We start from the raw sequence: 18,007 nt of genomic DNA, 5'->3' as shown, positions 1-18,007 counted from the left end.
ATCCTCTGTCTCTCTTCCACTCCCTCTCCCTCCCCTCCCTCTCCCTCTATCCTCTGTCTCTCTTCCACTCTCTCTCCCCTCCCTCTCCCTCTATCATCTGTCTCTCTTCCACTCTCTCTCCCTCCCCTCCCTCTCCCTCTATCCTCTGTCTCTCTTCCACTCTCTCTCCCTCCCTCCCTCTCCCTCTATCCTCTGTCTCTCTTCCACTCTCTCTCTCCCTCCCCTCCCTCTCCCTCTATCCTCTGTCTCTCTTCCACTCTCTCTCCCCTCCCTCTCCCTCTATCATCTGTCTCTCTTCCACTCTCTCTCCCTCCCCCTCCCTCTCCCTCCCCTCCCTCTCCCTCTATCCTCTGTCTCTCTTCCACTCTCTCTCCCTTCCCTCCCTCCCCTCTATCATCTGTCTCTCTTCCACTCTCTCTCTCTCCCTCTCCTCTTTCTCTCTCTCTCTCTCTCTCTCTCTCTCTCTCTCTCTCTTATTAATAAGAGAGAGAGAATTAATATAGTACTGAAAGAGTAGCACTGCTAGCTAACAGTGCATACATGTGGTGAATAGTTGACTAAAAGAGAAAGAAAGACAATAGTTGAACAGTTTTGAACAAATTAATTTATTTCAAAATGAAGGAGAAGTGAGAGAGAGAGATTTCATTGTATTTTTTTCATTTTCACTTAGCTTGTGAATGCAGCTAGCTAGTTTAGCCGACTCAAATACCCGGCTCAAACAGAGAGGGATGCTTTGTTAGCTAGCTGGCTATGGCTATACAACACTGGAAATCTTCCAAGTTGAGGTAAGTTTTTGGTTTTATTAATTCATTGCCACCTGCTAAAATGCTTGCTGACTGTACACTGTACTGCATGATTGAAGTGGGTTTACTAACGCGTTAATTCTAGCTATGTTGAATATGGTGACAACAATGTGTGTAGTGGTTAGCGGTTATGATATGAAGGTTTGCTTGGAATTTTTTTTTTTGCCTGTTCACAGACATCCTGGTGTTGTGCATGGACGTCCACAAGCGAAGGGAAAAGGTGAGAGAAAATTATCATGCTGTTTGTATGTGGCTGCTATGAAAGTGAACTGTGTTTGCGTGTGATCAGGGGTGAATTCATTTAGCTGATTCTGTAGAAAAAAGTTTCTTAAACAGAACGAAACGGGGATAAAAATATCAGAATTTGTCTCATACAAACTCTCGTTTGCAACTATTGGACTAATGATTACACCCGAAATCAACTAGATTACTCTAAATTTTCCTCTTGACCTGAGCACCTTAGTTGTAAACTTACATTCATAGGCTAGGTTGTAGTAACCTCATGATGGGTATAGGGAAAATTAGAGTATCATGTAGTATCCTTAACCTATTGATGTTACATTGAGCTGGGTGAATGGACTACGAATGACAATCATCCAATATGCTGTAGTGGACAATAAGGCCCCCAAAAATGTTCCTCCCTCATCTTAAACGTCACACACCTCTCACACATGCACACAGCTGTACACACAGCTCTCCCTCTCATTTTCCTCCCATCCAATCTTCCCCTCTCCCTTACTCTCTCTCTTCCCGTGTCCATCTTTTAGATGATATTTTTTCACTTGCTCCCCAAATCCAATCCCCCTCCTCCCCCTCTCTTTCTCTAGGTGTTTTTCTCTCTCTCTCCCTCTCCCTCTCTGTATCTCAGTGTCTTTCTGGCTGCAGGGCAGTAGTGAGAAGCAGTGCATACTGTCAGACTATATACAAACATACACACACCTGGGTAGAGCTGGTTCCTGTCTCCACTCCACTATTCTGCAGTATAATTAATATATTCATGGATTTGAGGAGAGGTGTCAGGCTGCTCGACATGCATCACACACACAGTCGCACACACACATACACACAAGGGCGGACTGTGAACCTGGCATTTCTAAAACACCGACCCATTTTTCCCTTTTGATCGAAATGCCAGATGGCCAATCCGCCCCTGAACACACACGAACAAAATCACAAAGCAGGTGAACACTCGCGGACACCAATATACTTACATAACACAACCCAATCACTCATTCATGCATACACATACACATGCTTAAACACACACTCCAGGACACACAACAGATCACACATGCATAGGTGATCATGACGGCTATTGTTACCCCAGGAAATCCTAAGTCTTATTACATACACCCAGGAGGAACTATTGGATATATGAGCAACGTCAAATTACCAACATTATGACCAGGAATACGACTTTCCCGAAGCGGATCCTCTGTTTGGTCCACCACCCAGGACAATGGATCGGATCACAGCAAGCGACCCAAAACAACGGCGCCGCAGAAAGGGCAGACGGAGCGGTCTTCTGGTCAGGCTCCGTAGACGGGCACATTGCCCACCGCTCCCGAGTATACTACTCGCCAATGTCCAGTCTCTTGACAACAAGGTAGACGAAATCCGAGCAAGGGTTGCCTTCCAGACAGACATCAGAGATTGTAACTTTCTCTGTTTCATGGAAACATGGCTCACTTGGGATACGTTATCAGAGTCGGTACAGCCCCCTGGCATATTCTGGTGTAACGCATAACTTCCGCAACGCATACAAAGCCCTCCCTCGCCCTCCTTTCGGCAAATCTGACCACGACTCCATTTTATTGCTCCAAGCCTATAGACAGAAACTAAAACAGGAAACGCCCGTGCTCAGGTCTGTTCAACGCTGGTCTGACCAATCTGATTCCACGCTTGAAGATTGCTTTGATCACGTGGACTGGGACATGTTCCGGATAGCGTCGAACAACAACATTGATGTATACGCTGATTCGGTGAGTGAGTATATTAGCAATTGCATCGGTGATGTTGTACTAAACATCGGTGATGTTGTATTAAAACCTTCTCCAACCAGAAAACGTGGATTGATGGCAGCATTCACGGGAAACTGAAAGTTTTTTTTTCAGTTCAGTTCCATAACGCAGTTCGCTGCAGGTGACAATGCTGTCCGGACCAAACACAGGAAAAGAACCAGAGTCGCACAGTAGTATTGGTTGTTTGACTGCGAACATTTGATGAACTGCTACACACAGCATCATAACTTAATATCTCTGAAACATTATTTGAGTAGCAACATTGCATTTATGAGCTCATCCGATGCAGATTAGGGGAGACTGGGGCTATACTGGGATACAGGCTACTGAACATAGCCTATTCACATGACAGAGCAGATATTGTGCGGTTTCCTCACGCATGTTGTTGGAAGACCAAAGCGAAAGTAATATGAAGATTGGAACACACAAGTGATGCTTCATGATAATCATAGATGATTTTACATGAGCATTTTTGTCTAATAAACAAATTACTTGCATGGATGAGTGGTTTTGTTTAGGAGTTTTTGTTATTTTCACATTTGGTAATGTGAAAGCAATATGACCAAATAAAAACAACACAATGTAAAAAATAATCAAACTCTGATTCGAACTATAGCTCAGAACAGTGTGAAAAGGAGAAGGTGCTTCTCTAGGATGATCCCAACTTTAAGTGGTCACGACACATCCCAAGAATTGAGGCTGCAGGCCGAACACATTTCCTAAGCAATGATAATCTACAGTGCCAAGATGATAGATTGTTTTGATCAACTATTGAAAAACAATGAACATGATCTGATCTGACACATTCTGAGGTTGCCAATGGTTATGTACTGTATGATGTCATTTCCTATGATTAAAAAATATAGGAGAATCTGTTTGGAACTGGGGAATGCACATCCTAAAAATATCTCTCCTCCTTATTTTACATAACTCAGGCCAATGTCCCTCACTTCATCTCTTCCCAGGAAAGAAGGGATGAAAAAAACTAAGAAAATAGAAATTAAATGAGAGGCAACGTGATAGCCACTTGGGAAGTGAAGTGTTTGAGTGGTCAGAGAGTGCGTGTAAGTGTGAGTGTGAGTGTGAGTGCGAGTGCGTGTGCGTGGGTGTGTGCGTGTGTGTGTTGGTGTGTGTGTGTGTGTGTGTGTGTGTGTGTGTGTGTGTGTGTGTGTGTGTGTGTGTGTGTGTGTGTGTGTGTGTGTGTGTGTGTGTGTGTGTGTGTGTGTGTGAGAGTGTGTGTGTGTGGTGTGTGGGCTGCATTATTAAAAAGTATCTGGTCAATTAAGTCCTCTGTCCCCTTTCTTTTAGATGTGGGCTGTGTGGGCTGCCCTCTAATTGGTTATGCTCTCAGGTCAGCTTTGAACTAACCGGCCCAGCCTACACTGAACCCAGACCAAGCAAATGTGATTCTCCACTCTCTACCGTATACTAACCCAGTCCATTGGATTCTAGGGGACTACATAGCCAGTGGATATTTGTGCCTCCAGTATGTCCTGTGGTTGGGGTTATGTTTGTGGAGAGAATGTACTTGTATGACATCAGCTTCATCTTACTCAGCCTGTGATGACGATGGAGTAAAAAAAAATGCTTAAAAAGCCTGCATTTGCAGTCCCCCACCGCCACATTGACTAGGTAAGATTTCTTCGCTTCTCTACTTTCTTCTCCTTTACTCTTGTCTGATTTATTTTAAATAATCTCCTCTCATCCCCTCTCCTCTTCTTTCCTATCCTCTCCTCTTTCTCCTTTCTTCCCCTACCCTCTCCCTTCTTTTCCTCTCCTCTCCTCTGCTCTCCTCTCCTCCCTACTCCTCAGCTTTCATACTCCATTCTCCTCTCCTCCTCTTCTTTTCTCCAGCCCCTCTCACCAACCCACTGACTCGGCCACAACGCCACTCCAACAGGACTGTCTCTCTCCTCATCTCCAATGATCTAGTGGGACTGGATCAGTCAAGGTGATGGCTGGGAGGGCTTTCTGCAACACATCAGCTCCTTTCTGATCAGCTGTGGTGAAGGAGAGGAGACAAGGAGATTATGGAGATAACAAAAGAGATGATGAAGGAGATGACAAAGGATATGAAGGGGGAGCGTTTGAGAGTTTCTCTAATACTGAAGAGCAGATAATTATAGCTTAACATTGGGTGAGGCTAAGCTGATCTTAGATCTGTGCCAACCAGAAACTTTGCTACTAGCCGGAGCGTTATTAACCGTGACGTTCAGCCAAGCAGGCTTCTACTGACACTTTACTAATTTGTTTAACCCCAACAATACAGCGATCAGCAACATAAAGTAACCTCTTCAGTGTCACTTAGAGGTTTGATAAGTGGACTCGTCAGCTGTGGCTGTTTCAACAACATCCCAACACGTGCGTGAGCATTTCAGCCGCAGAATATCAAACCATATCAAACAGGTATTTCCAAGTTTTGGTGACATAGGGAGTATTGGGGTAAATAAGGCTTTGCTTTGGTTCTGTCTCACAGCCTGTTCTGTTCTCAAGTGTTCTAGAATGTTGTGACAGTTCTAGTGAGATCTCTATCAGATTGATGACAGGAAAAATGGCCACCTTGTCTTCACTTGCCTTACACACTGAGGCTGAAGTGAGCTGTATTTAACAGAAAACACTGTTAGAGGAAACTCAGAGAGGGACGGAGGGTACATGGAAATGAATGGTAAACTACGTAAGGTTGTATGTGTGGAAAGGAAGATATTTTGAGTCTCCCTCCTTCCCGTCCTCATCCTCACCCCATCCTCTCCTCAGCTCTGTGTGATATTGTCTGTTGAGTTCACTCTTGTTGCTCAGGGAGGCAGGCAGGCTGCATTCGAGAGCAGTAGCGGTGCGTGGCTAAAATCACTGGGGAAAACAAACCAGGGGAAAAAAATCCATATTAAAACCTATGTGTTGTGATAATTGCGTTGTCTGCTCTATAACTCGTTAGTTCATATGCTTTGCCACGGTGATTTTTAGTGACGTGAAAACCTTTTTGCCCCCTTTCTGATTTTCCATAATCTTGACAAGGAATGTAAAATCTTATGCTTCACGGAGTCGTGGCTGAACGACGACAATATAAACATACAGCTGGCTGGTTATCCGATGTACCGGCAGGATAGGACAGCGGCGTCTGGTAAGACAAGGGGTGGCGGTCTATGTATTTTTGTAAACAACAGCTGGTGCACAATATCTAAGGAAGTCTTGAGCTATTGCTCGCTTGAGGTAGAGTATCTCATGATAAGCTGAAGACCACACTACCCACCGAGAGAGTTTTCATCTGTATTCTTTGTAGCTGTTTACATATCACCACGGTCAGAGGCTGGCACAAAGACAGAATTGAATTGAGCTGTATTCCACCATAAGCAAACAAGAAAGCGTTCACCCAGAGGTGGTGCTCCTAGTAGCCGGGGACTTTAATGCAGGGAAACTTAAATCAGTCTTACCAAATTTCGATCAGCATGTTAAATGTGCAACCAGAGGAAACAGAATTCCGGACCACTTATACTCCACACACTGAGACACATACGAAGCTCTCCCTCGCCCTCCATAATTCTATCCTCCTGATTCCTGCTTACAAGCACAAATTAAAGCAGGAAGCACCAGTGACTAGATGAATACAAAAGTGGTCAGAGGAAGCATATGCTTTTGCTAACACAGACTAGAATATGTTCCGGGATTCCTATGATGGCATTGAGGAGTACACCACATCAGTCATTGGCTTCATCAATAAGTGCATTGATGATGTCATCCCCACAGTGACCGTACGTACATACCCCAACCAGAAGCCATGGATTGCATGCAGCATCCGCACTGAGCTAAAGGCTAGAGCTGCCGTTTTCAAGGAGCGAGACTCTAACCTGGAAGCTTATAAGAAATCCCACGATGCCCTCCGATGAACCATCAAACAGGCAAAGCGTCAATATAAGATCGAATCATGCTACACCTGCTCTGATGCTCATCGGATGTGGCAGGGCTTGCCAATCACTACAGACTACAAAGGGAAGCACAGCAGAGAGCTGCCCAGTGACACAAGCCTACCAGACGAACTAAACAGCTATACTCGCTTCGAGGCAAATAACATTGAAACATGCATGAGAGAACCAGGAAGACTGTGTGATCACGCTCTCCGCAGCCAATGTGAGTAAGACCTTTGAACAGGTCAACATTCACAAGGTCGCAGGGCCAGACAGATTACCAGGACGTGTACTGCGAGCATGCGCTGACCAACTGGCAAGTGTCTTCACTGACATTTTCAACCTCTCCCTGTCCGCGTCTGTAATACCAACATGTTTTAAGCAGACCACCATAGTCCCTGTGCCCAAGAACACTAAGGTAACCTGCCTAAATAACTACCGACCTGTGGCACTAATGTCTGTAGCCATGAAGTGCTTTGAAAGGCTGGTCATGTCTCACATCAACACCATCATCCCAGAAACCCTAGACCCACTCCAATTTGCATACCGACGGGCCGCCCCCAGGTGGTAACAACACATCTGCCTTGCTGATCCTCAACACAGGGGCCCCTCAGGGGTGCGTGCTCAGTCCCCTCCTGTACTCCATGTTCACTCATGACTGCACGTGCAGGCATGACTCCAACACCATCATTCAATTTGCCGATGACACAACAGTGGTAGGCCTGATCACCGACATCATCAGAGACCTGGCCGTGCGGTTGTCATCGACGGGGCTGCAGTGGAGCAGGTTGAGAGCTACATATTCCTTGGTGACCACATCACCAACAAACTAACATGGTCCAAGCACACCAAGACAGTCGTGAAGAGGGCACGCCAAAACCTATTCCCCCTCAGGAGACTGAAAAGATTTGGCATGGGTCCTCAAATCCTCAAAACGTTCTTCAAGCTGCACCATCGAGAGTATTCTGACTGGTTGCATCAATGCCTGGTATGGCAACTGCTAGGCCTCCTACTGCAAGGCAATACAGAGGGCAGTGCGAACGGCCCAGTAAATCACTGGGGCCAAGTTTCCTGCCATCCAGGACCTCTATACCAGGTGGTGTCAGAGGAAGGCCCTAAAAATTGTCAAAGACTCCAGCCACCCTAGTCATAGACTCTGCTACCGCACGGCAAGCGGTACTGGAGCGCCAAGTCTAGGTCCAAGAGGCTTCTAAACAACTTCTACCCCCAAGTCATAAGACTCCTGAACATCTAGTCAAATGGCTACCCAGACTATTTGCATTGCCCCCCCCCTCACCCCCTCTTTACACCACTGCTACTTTTTGTTGTCATCTATGCATAGTCACTTTAATAACTCTACCTACATACTACCTCAACTAACCGGTGCCCCCATACATTGACTATGTACCGGTACCCCCCTGTATATAGTCTCGCTATTGTTATTTTACGTCTGCTCTTAAATTACTTGTTACTTTTATTTCTTAATCTTATCTGTATTTTTTAACTGCATTGTTGGTTAGGGGCTCGTAAGTAAGCATTTCACTGTAAGGTCTAAACCTTTCGTATCCGGCACATGTGACAAATACAATTTGATATGATTTGAATGTTATCAGCTCTTCAACCAAAACCTAATTTTAGATAAAGGGAACCTGAGTTTGCCCCCAAAAATGACAAATGGATACTTTATTTATTTAATTATCAAAGTTCTGCAACACCCAATGCCCCTGTGTGAAAAAGTAATTGCCCTCTTACACTCAATAACTGGTTGTGCCACCTTTAGCTGCAATGACTCCAACCAAACACTTCCTGTAGTTGTTGATCAGTCTCTCACATCGCAGTGGAGGAATTTTGGCCAACTTGTCCATGCAGAACTGCTTTAACTCAGCGACATTTATGGGTTTTCAAGCAGTTAACCCAAGTTTGCCAAAAAACACCTGGAACCTGCATGATCATCAAGACTCTTGGAAGAATGTTCTATGGACAGATGGGTCAAAGGTACAACTTTTTGGACCACATGGGTGCCGTTATGTCTGGGAAAAACCAAACACTGAATTCCACGGTAAGACCCTTATACCAACGGTCAAGCATGGTAGTGGTAGTGTGATGGTTTTGGGATGCTTTGCTGCCTCAGGACCTGGACGACTTTCCTTAATAGAAGGAACCATGAATTCTGCCAATGCTTGTTGCCTACCCTTGCATTCAATGGTATGGGCTTCAGCAATATCATACTCTTTTTGACCAGAAAGCATCAGATAGATGGGCTACACGTACAGAGACAGAGGGGTGCAGTTCTGCTCGCTCGGATGATTTCTCCTGTGTGATACATTCAGCCTCTTGTGAATAGAAGGACAGTTATGAAACACAGAGAGACAAAATAAATGATTTTATGTTTTTTTTTCTGGGACATTTTTGGTTGAAGCCTGGCTTCTCTTGGCATCCATGAATACACGTCACTATTCGAGAGCCTCGCTTGCTAAATGTCAAACACTCGGCAGGAACACATTCAGACCGTAAAGACACTGCCGGCCACCTGTCCGTCGCATCAGCAGTGGCACAGCTGATTGGCTCTGACGGTTAACCCCTTCCCATATTAGACTGATGGATCATGAAATGAACACCCTGATTTGCTCTGATGGGTAGGCCCTGTGTCTGTAATTGGAGGAGACAGTTGATCCCTCCCACTTGAGGTGAGGTGATTCTCCACAACAGTAACTTGCTATTTGACTTCAAACGTACTGGGTCAAAATATAGTAATAGCAAAAACAACTGATCTGAAATGTTTTTGAATAATTGTATGAATTGCATAATTATTATACGATTCTGTGTGTGTGAGTGTGTTGTTACATGTGGATGTTGTGTGTGTGTGTGTGTGTGTGTGTAGTTGTTGGGTTGGAAAGAAGGAGAGGGGGAGAAGGATGGAGGGAGGATGAAAGAGGGACATCAGGTGTAAAGGTGTCACCTTAACCCTGGGGCTGGACAAGACTGACAGACACCTCTACACACATCTGCCATATGATACTTCTTCAGTTTATATACAGAAGAACCACTGCCAGTGAATAGGCAGGGGCACGCAGCACGCTACTGAACTGTCTGCTGTTGTCATCTGCAGTATGCTGCAGTAAAAGCAGAAATTGAGAAAGACCTAATCAGAGAGAGAGCGAGAGAAAGAGAAAGAGAGCCAGGGAGTGAGAGAGAGATGAAGAGAGAAGGAGAAAGAGAGAGAGCAAATGCGGGGCGAGAAAGAGAAACCTACAAGGTTCTAGGTTTCTTACCTCTCTCTGTTGAACTTGAGCGAGTGGAGGATGGCGGGCCTCCTCTGCCTCAGGTTCCAGAGGTGCACACTGTCGTCTGCCAGAGCACTCACCAGCGCCCCCTGTGGCAGGGATGAAGAAGACAGCATTTACACACAGCTAATCAGTGGCACAGAATGCACAAACAAGCCTGCAATGGTGTTCTCAATCCCCTAGTGAGAGAGGCTGAATTTCAAGCAGAAAGTGAGAGAGCTCCTAGAACGTGTAATGCAGCTGCTGTGTCACAAAGACATGCACACACACACACACACACACACACACACACACACACACACACACACACACTACAGGAGTGTTTGAGATGTTTTGGAGTCGGGGGAGAGGAAAGGCTATAGAGAAGGGTTTGGACTTTGGAAGGTTGAGAGCGAGAGAGAGAGACAGTGTCAGTAGAGGAGGTCTGGTAGTGGGTGTGGTATGTATTTCTCTCCACATCACTCACCTCATTGATGAGAAACTGTAGCGAGATGACGGCTGCTCCACTCTCATGTTGACAGTAGCACTCCACACCTGGACGACCAAACCTGATAGGCTCTCCGTCAAGGAATCAACCAATAGAAAAGAAGGTGGGAGGGGTAATAAAGGAGATAGAACCACACAATACTCACAGAATAATATATTCTTTATCTTTCATTATTAACTTGATAGGGACAGACACAGGTCAACAAAGACATGTCAAGGTGACAGCCATCCTGCTTACCAGCCAACGCTAACCTGCAGTGAATAACATGGAAATTCTTTGGTTCCCATAGGTAACAGTCCTTAGATGGGCTTGATACAGAACAGCCTGCGTCTTGCTCGGATTTTCTGTCATGACTGAGCAATGGACAGATGAGAGCAATTCGACTGTTCATCCACAGTAAACACCAAAGTATGGTTGTTTATCTACCTTGAAGATATAGCTAGGCATTTCCTATACACCACAGTATGTCTACCCTTGCAAGTTGTTTCTGGAGAGATATGATGTGTTCATGGAGAAAATAAATATTAAAATAAATGACAAAGGAAGATCATCTGGAGCTGCAGAGAAACAAACAACACAACAGAATGAAATCTCCTTCCGACCTAGAGAGAGACAGCGACAGAGATGGAGAGAGGGGAAAATGAAGAATGGGGGAGAAGGAAGTGGGAGAGAGTGCACGCATGTGTGGGTGCAAGAAAGGGAGCGATGGATGGATGGATGGAGGAGGAGGAGGAGGAGGAGAGAGATATCCAGACCTACAGTATAATAAATGAGCTGGGGGAGCAGAGAGATAGAGAGAGCGAGAAGGGGAAAGATTGAAAATAAAGAGCTTCCTCTGATGAAGGCCTGTATGAGTGAGCTCACTGATTATGCTTATTTATCCTACCAATTATTCCTGTGCAGACAGAGTGGAAGAGAGGAGTTAGGCGTAACACATGACAACCAGAGAGGAGAAAAACAAGCAAGTACAGCATCCAGCTAATATCTCCAGCTAAAATAGCCCACTAAAATCTCTTGCATCACAAGATGGGCAGGAATATAATTGTATAAACTGATAAGGGCAACACTAAACCACACCCTTATCTGCACCAGAACAGAACATATGACCTCACGCTTACACACATCATCACATACACACACACACATCACTCATCCGGTTCACTAATACAAACACTGTACATCACACATACACATACACAGAGCCTCCTTGCTCTCTCACACACATCCAAAAAAATGAGAGTGAGAGGGACAGAAAAGGGGGAGAGACAGAGACAGGGTAGAATCAGTAGAATGATCTGGATGCTTTAGTCCAGGATAAGAACAGTCGAATGAGCTGGATGCTTTAGTCCAGGATAAGAACAGTAGAATGATCTGGATGCTTTAGTCCAGGACAAGAACAGTAGAATGATCTGGATGCTTTAGTCCAGGAAGAGAACAGTAGAATAATCTGGATGCTTTAGTTCAGGAAGAGAACAGTAGAATGATCTCAATGCTTTAGTCCAGGATAAGAACAGTAGAATGATCTGGATGCTTTAGTCCAGGAAGAGAACAGTAGAATGATCTGGATGCTTTAGTCCAGGAAGAGAACAGTAGAATGATCTGGATGCTTTAGTCCAGGATGAGAACAGTAGAATGATCTGGATGCTTTAGTCCAGGAAGAGAACAGTAGAATTATCTGGATGCTTTAGTCCAGGAAGAGAACAGTAGAATTATCTCGATGCTTTAGTCCAGGATAAGAACAGTAGAATGATCTGGATGCTTTAGTCCAGGAAGAAAACAGTAGAATGATCTGGATGCTTTAGTCCAGGAAGAGAACAGTAGAATGATCTGGATGCTTTAGTCCAGGAAGAGAACAGTAGAATGATCTGGATGCTTTAGTCCAGGAAGAGAACAGTAGAATGATCTGGATGCTTTAGTCCAGGAAGAGAACAGTAGAATTATCTGGATGCTTTAGTCCAGGAAGAGAACAGTAGAATGATCTGGATGCTTTAGTCCAGGAAGAGAACAGTAGAATGATCTGGATGCTTTAGTCCAGGATGAGAACAGTAGAATGATCTGGATGCTTTAGTCCAGGAAGAGAACAGTAGAATTATCTGGATGCGTTAGTCCAGGAAGAGAACAGTAGAATGATCTGGATGCTTTAGTCCAGGAAGAGAACAGTAGAATTATCTGGATGCTTTAGTCCAGGAAGAGAACAGTAGAATTATCTGGATGCTTTAGTCCAGGAAGAGAACAGTAGAATGATCTGGATGCTTTAGTCCAGGAAGAGAACAGTAGAATGATCTGGATGCTTTAGTCCAGGAAGAGAACAGTAGAATTATCTGGATGCTTTAGTCCAGGAAGAGAACAGTAGAATGATCTGGATGCTTTAGTCCAGGAAGAGAACAGTAGAATTATCTCGATGCTTTAGTCCAGGAAGAGAACAGTATATTTACTTTTTTTGAGGTGTTGCTGTGGTGACCAGTGAGCTGAGACAAGGCAGGGCTTTACCTAGCAAAGACTTATAGATGTGATGGATGCTTTCATCCAGGATGAGAACTATAAGTTATTTAATTGAAAACAAATTCCCCGGGTTGCTTGCAACCAAATATTTCAGCCCTGAAAGAAGGGCAAAATTGAAGGTTGTGCTTTTCAAACTGTTCTCGTTGCCTCTCTCTAAGAAAGCATATTATCGAAAAGCACACAGACAGACTGCCTCATGAAAACGGTTGGCTGTACAGTGACATCAAACCATGGTCAAAGACAGAAAATAGTGGAAACTAAACACTTTTTCTGAGAGTGAACTTTTTGTCTTAAAAAGCAACAACAGTAAGACAGTATGCTGAATGTTTCACATCTGAGAAGGGTGTCCTCCAAAAGCACATGTTCAGATCGAAAGAATATGCCCTTGGAAGATACCATTTACCTTTTAGGGGGTTGTGCTCTGTCTCAAATATAAGGACAAAACCAAATATAGATGGTACTGGAGTATCGAATCTAAAATATAAACCTTCAAATTGTATTCTCTGTATGGTTAGAGATAAAAACATATCGCCATATTATATTGGAAGATATTATTGTCGATACTTTCACGCCAACTATTTTTTGTGAGGTATTAGCTAGTGCCAGTTGGCTGTGCCAAAACTCTGTTATTTTTTATCCTGCAGTTTGTTCTCTATCTTATTTTTTAATTGTGAGTAAACATGTTTCCAGCACTTTTATTTCCATGACTAATCACAACTAATTTTGTTGTGCTCTCTTTTCTCTCTGCGGCAGACATACAGTGTATACTGGAAGCCTTCAGACCCCTTCCCTTTATCCACATTTTGTTACGTTACAGCCTTATTTTACTCACAATAACCCATAACGACAAAGCGAAAACAGCTTTTTAGAAAATAATTTAGTATTCAGACCCTTTGCTATGACACTCAAAATGTAGCTCAGGTGCATCTACAACTTGATGTTTCTACAACTTGATTGGAGTCCACCTGTGGTAAATTCAATTGATAGGACATGATTTGGAAAGGCACACACCTGTCTATATAAGGGCCCACAGTTGACAGTGCATGTCAGAGCAAAAACCAAGCCATGAGATCGAAGGAATTGTCCATAGAGCTCAGAGACAGGATTGTGTCTGCAGCATTGAAGGTCCCCAAGAACACAGTGGCCTCCATCCTTCTTATATTGAACAAGTTTGGAAGCGCCAAGACCCTTCCTAGAGCTGGCCGCCCAGCCAAAGTGAGCAATCGGGGGAGAAGGGCCTTGGTCAGGAAGGTGACCAACAACCTGATTGTCATTCTGACAGAGCTCCAGAGTTCCTCTGTGGAGATTGGAGAACCTTCTAAAAGGACAACCATCTCTGCAGCACTCCACCAATCAGGCCTTTATTATAGAGTGGCCAGACGGGAGCTGGTCCTCAGTAAAAAGCACACGACAGCCAACTTGGAGTTTGCCAAAAGGCACCTAAAGGACTTTCAGACCATGAGAAAGAAGATCCTCTGGTCTAATGAAACCAAGATTGAACTTTTTGTCTGAATGCCAAGCGTCACATCTGGAGGAAACCTGACATTTTTATTTTATTTTTTTATTTCACCTTTATTTAACCAGGTAAGCTAGTTGAGAACAGGTTCTCATTTGCAACTGCGACCTGGCCAAGATAAAGCATAGCAGTGTGAACAGACAACACAGAGTTACACATGGAGTAAACAATTAACAAGTCAGTAACACAGTAGAAAAAAGAGAGAGTCTGTATACATTGTGTGCAAAAGGCATGAGGAGGTAGGCGAATAACTACAATTTTGCAGATTAACACTGGAGTGATAAATGATCAGATGGTCATGTACAGGTAGAGATATTGGTGTGCAAAAGAGCAGAAAAGTAAATACATATAAACAGTATGGGGAAGAAGTAGGTAAAATTGGGTGGGCTATTTACCGATAGACTATGAAATTGGTGAGGGAGATAAGTCTCCAACTTCAGCGATTTTTGCAATTAGTTTCAGTCACAGGCAGCAGAGAACTAGAACGAAAGGCGGCCAAATGAGGGGTTGGCTTTAGGAATGATCAGTGAGATACACCTGCTGGAGCGCGTGCTACGGGTGGGTGTTGCCATCGTGACCAGTGAACTGAGATAAGGCGGAGCTTTACCTAGCATGGACTTGTAGATGACCTGGAGCCAGTGAGTCTGGCGACGAATATGTAGCGAGGGCCAGCCGACTAGAGCATACAGGTCGCAGTGGTGGGTGGTATAAGGTGCTTTAGTAACCAAACGGATGGCACTGTGATAAATTGCATCCAGTTTGCTGAGTAGAGTGTTGGAAGCTATTTTGTAGATGACATCGTCGAAGTCGAGGATTGGTAGGATAGTCCGTTTTACTAGGGTAAGTTTGGCGGTGTGAGTGAAGGAAGCTTTGTTGCGGAATAGAAAGCCGACTCTAGATTTGATTTTAGATTGGAGATGTTTGATATGAGTCTGGAAGGAGAGTTTACAGTCTAGCCAGACACCTAGGTACTTATAGATGTCCACATATTCTAGGTCGGAACCATCCAGGGTGATGATGCTAGTCGGGCGTGCGGGTGCAGGCAGCGAACGGTTGAAAAGCATGCATTTGGTTTTACTAGCGTTTAAGAGCAGTTGGAGGCCACGGAAGGAGTGTTGTATGGCATTGAAGCTCGTTTCGAGGTTAGATAGCACAGTCTCCAAGGACGGGCCGGAAGTATACAGAATGGTGTCGTCTGCGTAGAGGTGGATCAGGGAATCGCCCGTAGCAAGAGCAACATCATTGATATATACAGAGAAAAGAGTCGAGAATTGAACCCTGTGGCACCCCCATAGAGACTGCCAGAGGACCGGACAGCATGCCCTCCGATTTGACACACTGAACTCTGTCTGCAAAGTTGTTGGTGAACCAGGCAAGGCAGTCATCAGAAAAACCGAGGCTACTGAGTCTGCCGATAAGAATATGGTGATTGACAGAGTCGAAAGCCTTGGCAAGGTCGATGAAGACGGCTGCACAGTCCTGTCTTTTATCGATGGTGGTTATGATATCGTTTAGTACCTTGAGCGTGGCTGAGGTGCACACGTGACCGGCTCGGAAACCAGATTGCACAGCGGAGAAGGTACGGTGGGATTCGAGATGGTCAGTGACCTGTTTGTTGACTTGGCTTTCGAAGAACTTAGATAGGCAGGGCAGGATGGATATAGGTCTGTAACAGTTTGGGTCCAGGGTGTCTCCTCCTTTGAAGAGGGGGGTGACTGCGGCAGCTTTCCAATCCTTGGGGATCTCAGACGATATGAAAGAGAGGTTGAACAGGCTGGTAATAGGGGTTGCGACAATGGCGGCGGATAGTTTCAGAAATAGAGGGTCCAGATTGTCAAGCCCAGCTGATTTGTACAGGTCCAGGTTTTGCAGCTCTTTCAGAACATCTGCTATCTGGATTTGGGTAAAGGAGAACCTGGAGAGGCTTGGGCAAGTAGCTGCGGGGGGGGGCCGGAGCTGTTGGCCGAGGTTGGAGTAGCCAGGAGGAAGGCATGGCCAGCCGTTGAGAAATGCTTGTTGAAGTTTTCGATAATCATGGATTTATCGGTGGTGACCGTGTTACCTAGCCTCAGTGCAGTGGGCAGCTGGGAGGAGGTGCTCTTGTTCTTCATGGACTTCACAGTGTCCCAGAACTTTTTGGAGTTAGAGCTATAGGATGCAATTTTCTGCCTGAAGAAGCTGGCCTTTGCTTTCCTGGCTGACTGCGTGTATTGGTTCCTGACTTCCCTGAACAGTTGCATATCGCGGGGACTTTTCGATGCTATTGCAGTCCGCCACAGGATGTTTTTGTGCTGGTCGAGGGCAGTCAGGGCTGGAGTGAACCAAGGGCTATATCTGTTCTTAGTTCTGCATTTTTTGAACGGAGCATGCTTATCTAAAATGGTGAGGAAGTTACTTTTAAAGAATGACCAGGCATCCTCAACTGACAGGATGAGGTCAATGTCCTTCCAGGATACCCGGGCCAGGTCGATTAGAAAGGCCTGCTCACAGAAGTGTTTTAGGGAGCGCTTGACAGTGATGAGGGGTGGTCGTTTGACTGCGGATCCGTAGCGGATACAGGCAATGAGGCAGTGATCGCTGAGATCCTGGTTGAAGACAGCGGAGGTGTATTTGGAGGGCCAGTTGGTCAGGACGACGTCTATGAGGGTGCCCTTGTTTACAGATTTAGGGTTGTACCTGGTGGGTTCCTTGATGATTTGTGTGAGATTGAGTGCATCTAGCTTAGATTGTAGGACTGCCGGGGTGTTAATCATCTCTATGGTGAAGAATGGTGGTGGTATCATCATGCTGTGGGGAAGTTTTTCAGGGCAGGTACTGGGGGACAAGTCAGGATCGAGGGAAAGATGAACGGAGCGAAGTACAGAAAGATCCTTGATGAAAATCTGCTTTAGAGCGCTCAGGAACACAGACTCGGGCTAAGGCAACAGCGCCTCTTCAACCTCAGGAGGCTGAAGAAATTTGGCTTGTCACCTAAAACCCTCAAACTTTTACAGATGCATAATTGAGAGCATCCTGTCAAGCTGTATCGCAGCCTGGTATGGCAAATGCATGGCCCACAACCGAAAGGCTCTCCAGAGGGTGGTGCGGTCTGCACAATGCATCACCAGTGGCAAACTACCTGCTCTCCAGGACACATGCAGCACCCAATGTCACAGGAAGGCCACAAAGATAATCAAGATTAATGCTTCACCCAAGCCACTGCCTGTTCACCCCGCTACCATCCAGAAGGCGAGGTCAGTACTGGTGCATCAAAGCTGGGACTGAGAGACTGAAAAACAGCTTCTACCTCAAGGCCATCAGACGGTTAAACAGCCATCACTAGCACAGAGAGGCAGCTGCCTACATACAGACTTGAAATCATTTGCCACTTTAATAAATGGATCACTAGTCACTTTAATAATGCCACTTTAATAATGTTAACATATCTTGCATCACTCATCTCATTTGTATATATTGTATTTTATACCATCTATTGCATCTTGCCTATGCCGCTCT

General features: G+C 45.1%; 1 protein-coding gene across 11 annotated transcripts in view; it reads right to left on the bottom strand.

Moving 5' to 3' along the window:
* Positions 1-18,007, bottom strand: part of LOC112217704 (syntaxin-binding protein 5-like) — a 140,648-nt gene that overhangs the window by 62,548 nt on the left and 60,093 nt on the right. For all 11 annotated transcript variants that reach the window (XM_024378175.2, XM_024378176.2, XM_042300858.1 and 8 more), the window contains 2 exons: positions 10,474-10,555; positions 9,996-10,096 (listed from right to left, as the gene is read on the bottom strand). In XM_024378175.2, the coding sequence (XP_024233943.1) occupies positions 9,996-10,096; positions 10,474-10,555 (183 nt within the window). The remainder of the gene's footprint in view (positions 1-9,995; positions 10,097-10,473; positions 10,556-18,007) is intronic.

This window comes from Oncorhynchus tshawytscha, linkage group LG18, assembly GCF_018296145.1.
Source record: "Oncorhynchus tshawytscha isolate Ot180627B linkage group LG18, Otsh_v2.0, whole genome shotgun sequence".
Taxonomy (NCBI): Eukaryota; Metazoa; Chordata; class Actinopteri; order Salmoniformes; family Salmonidae; genus Oncorhynchus; species Oncorhynchus tshawytscha.
This window is presented reverse-complemented; position numbering and strand designations above follow the sequence as displayed.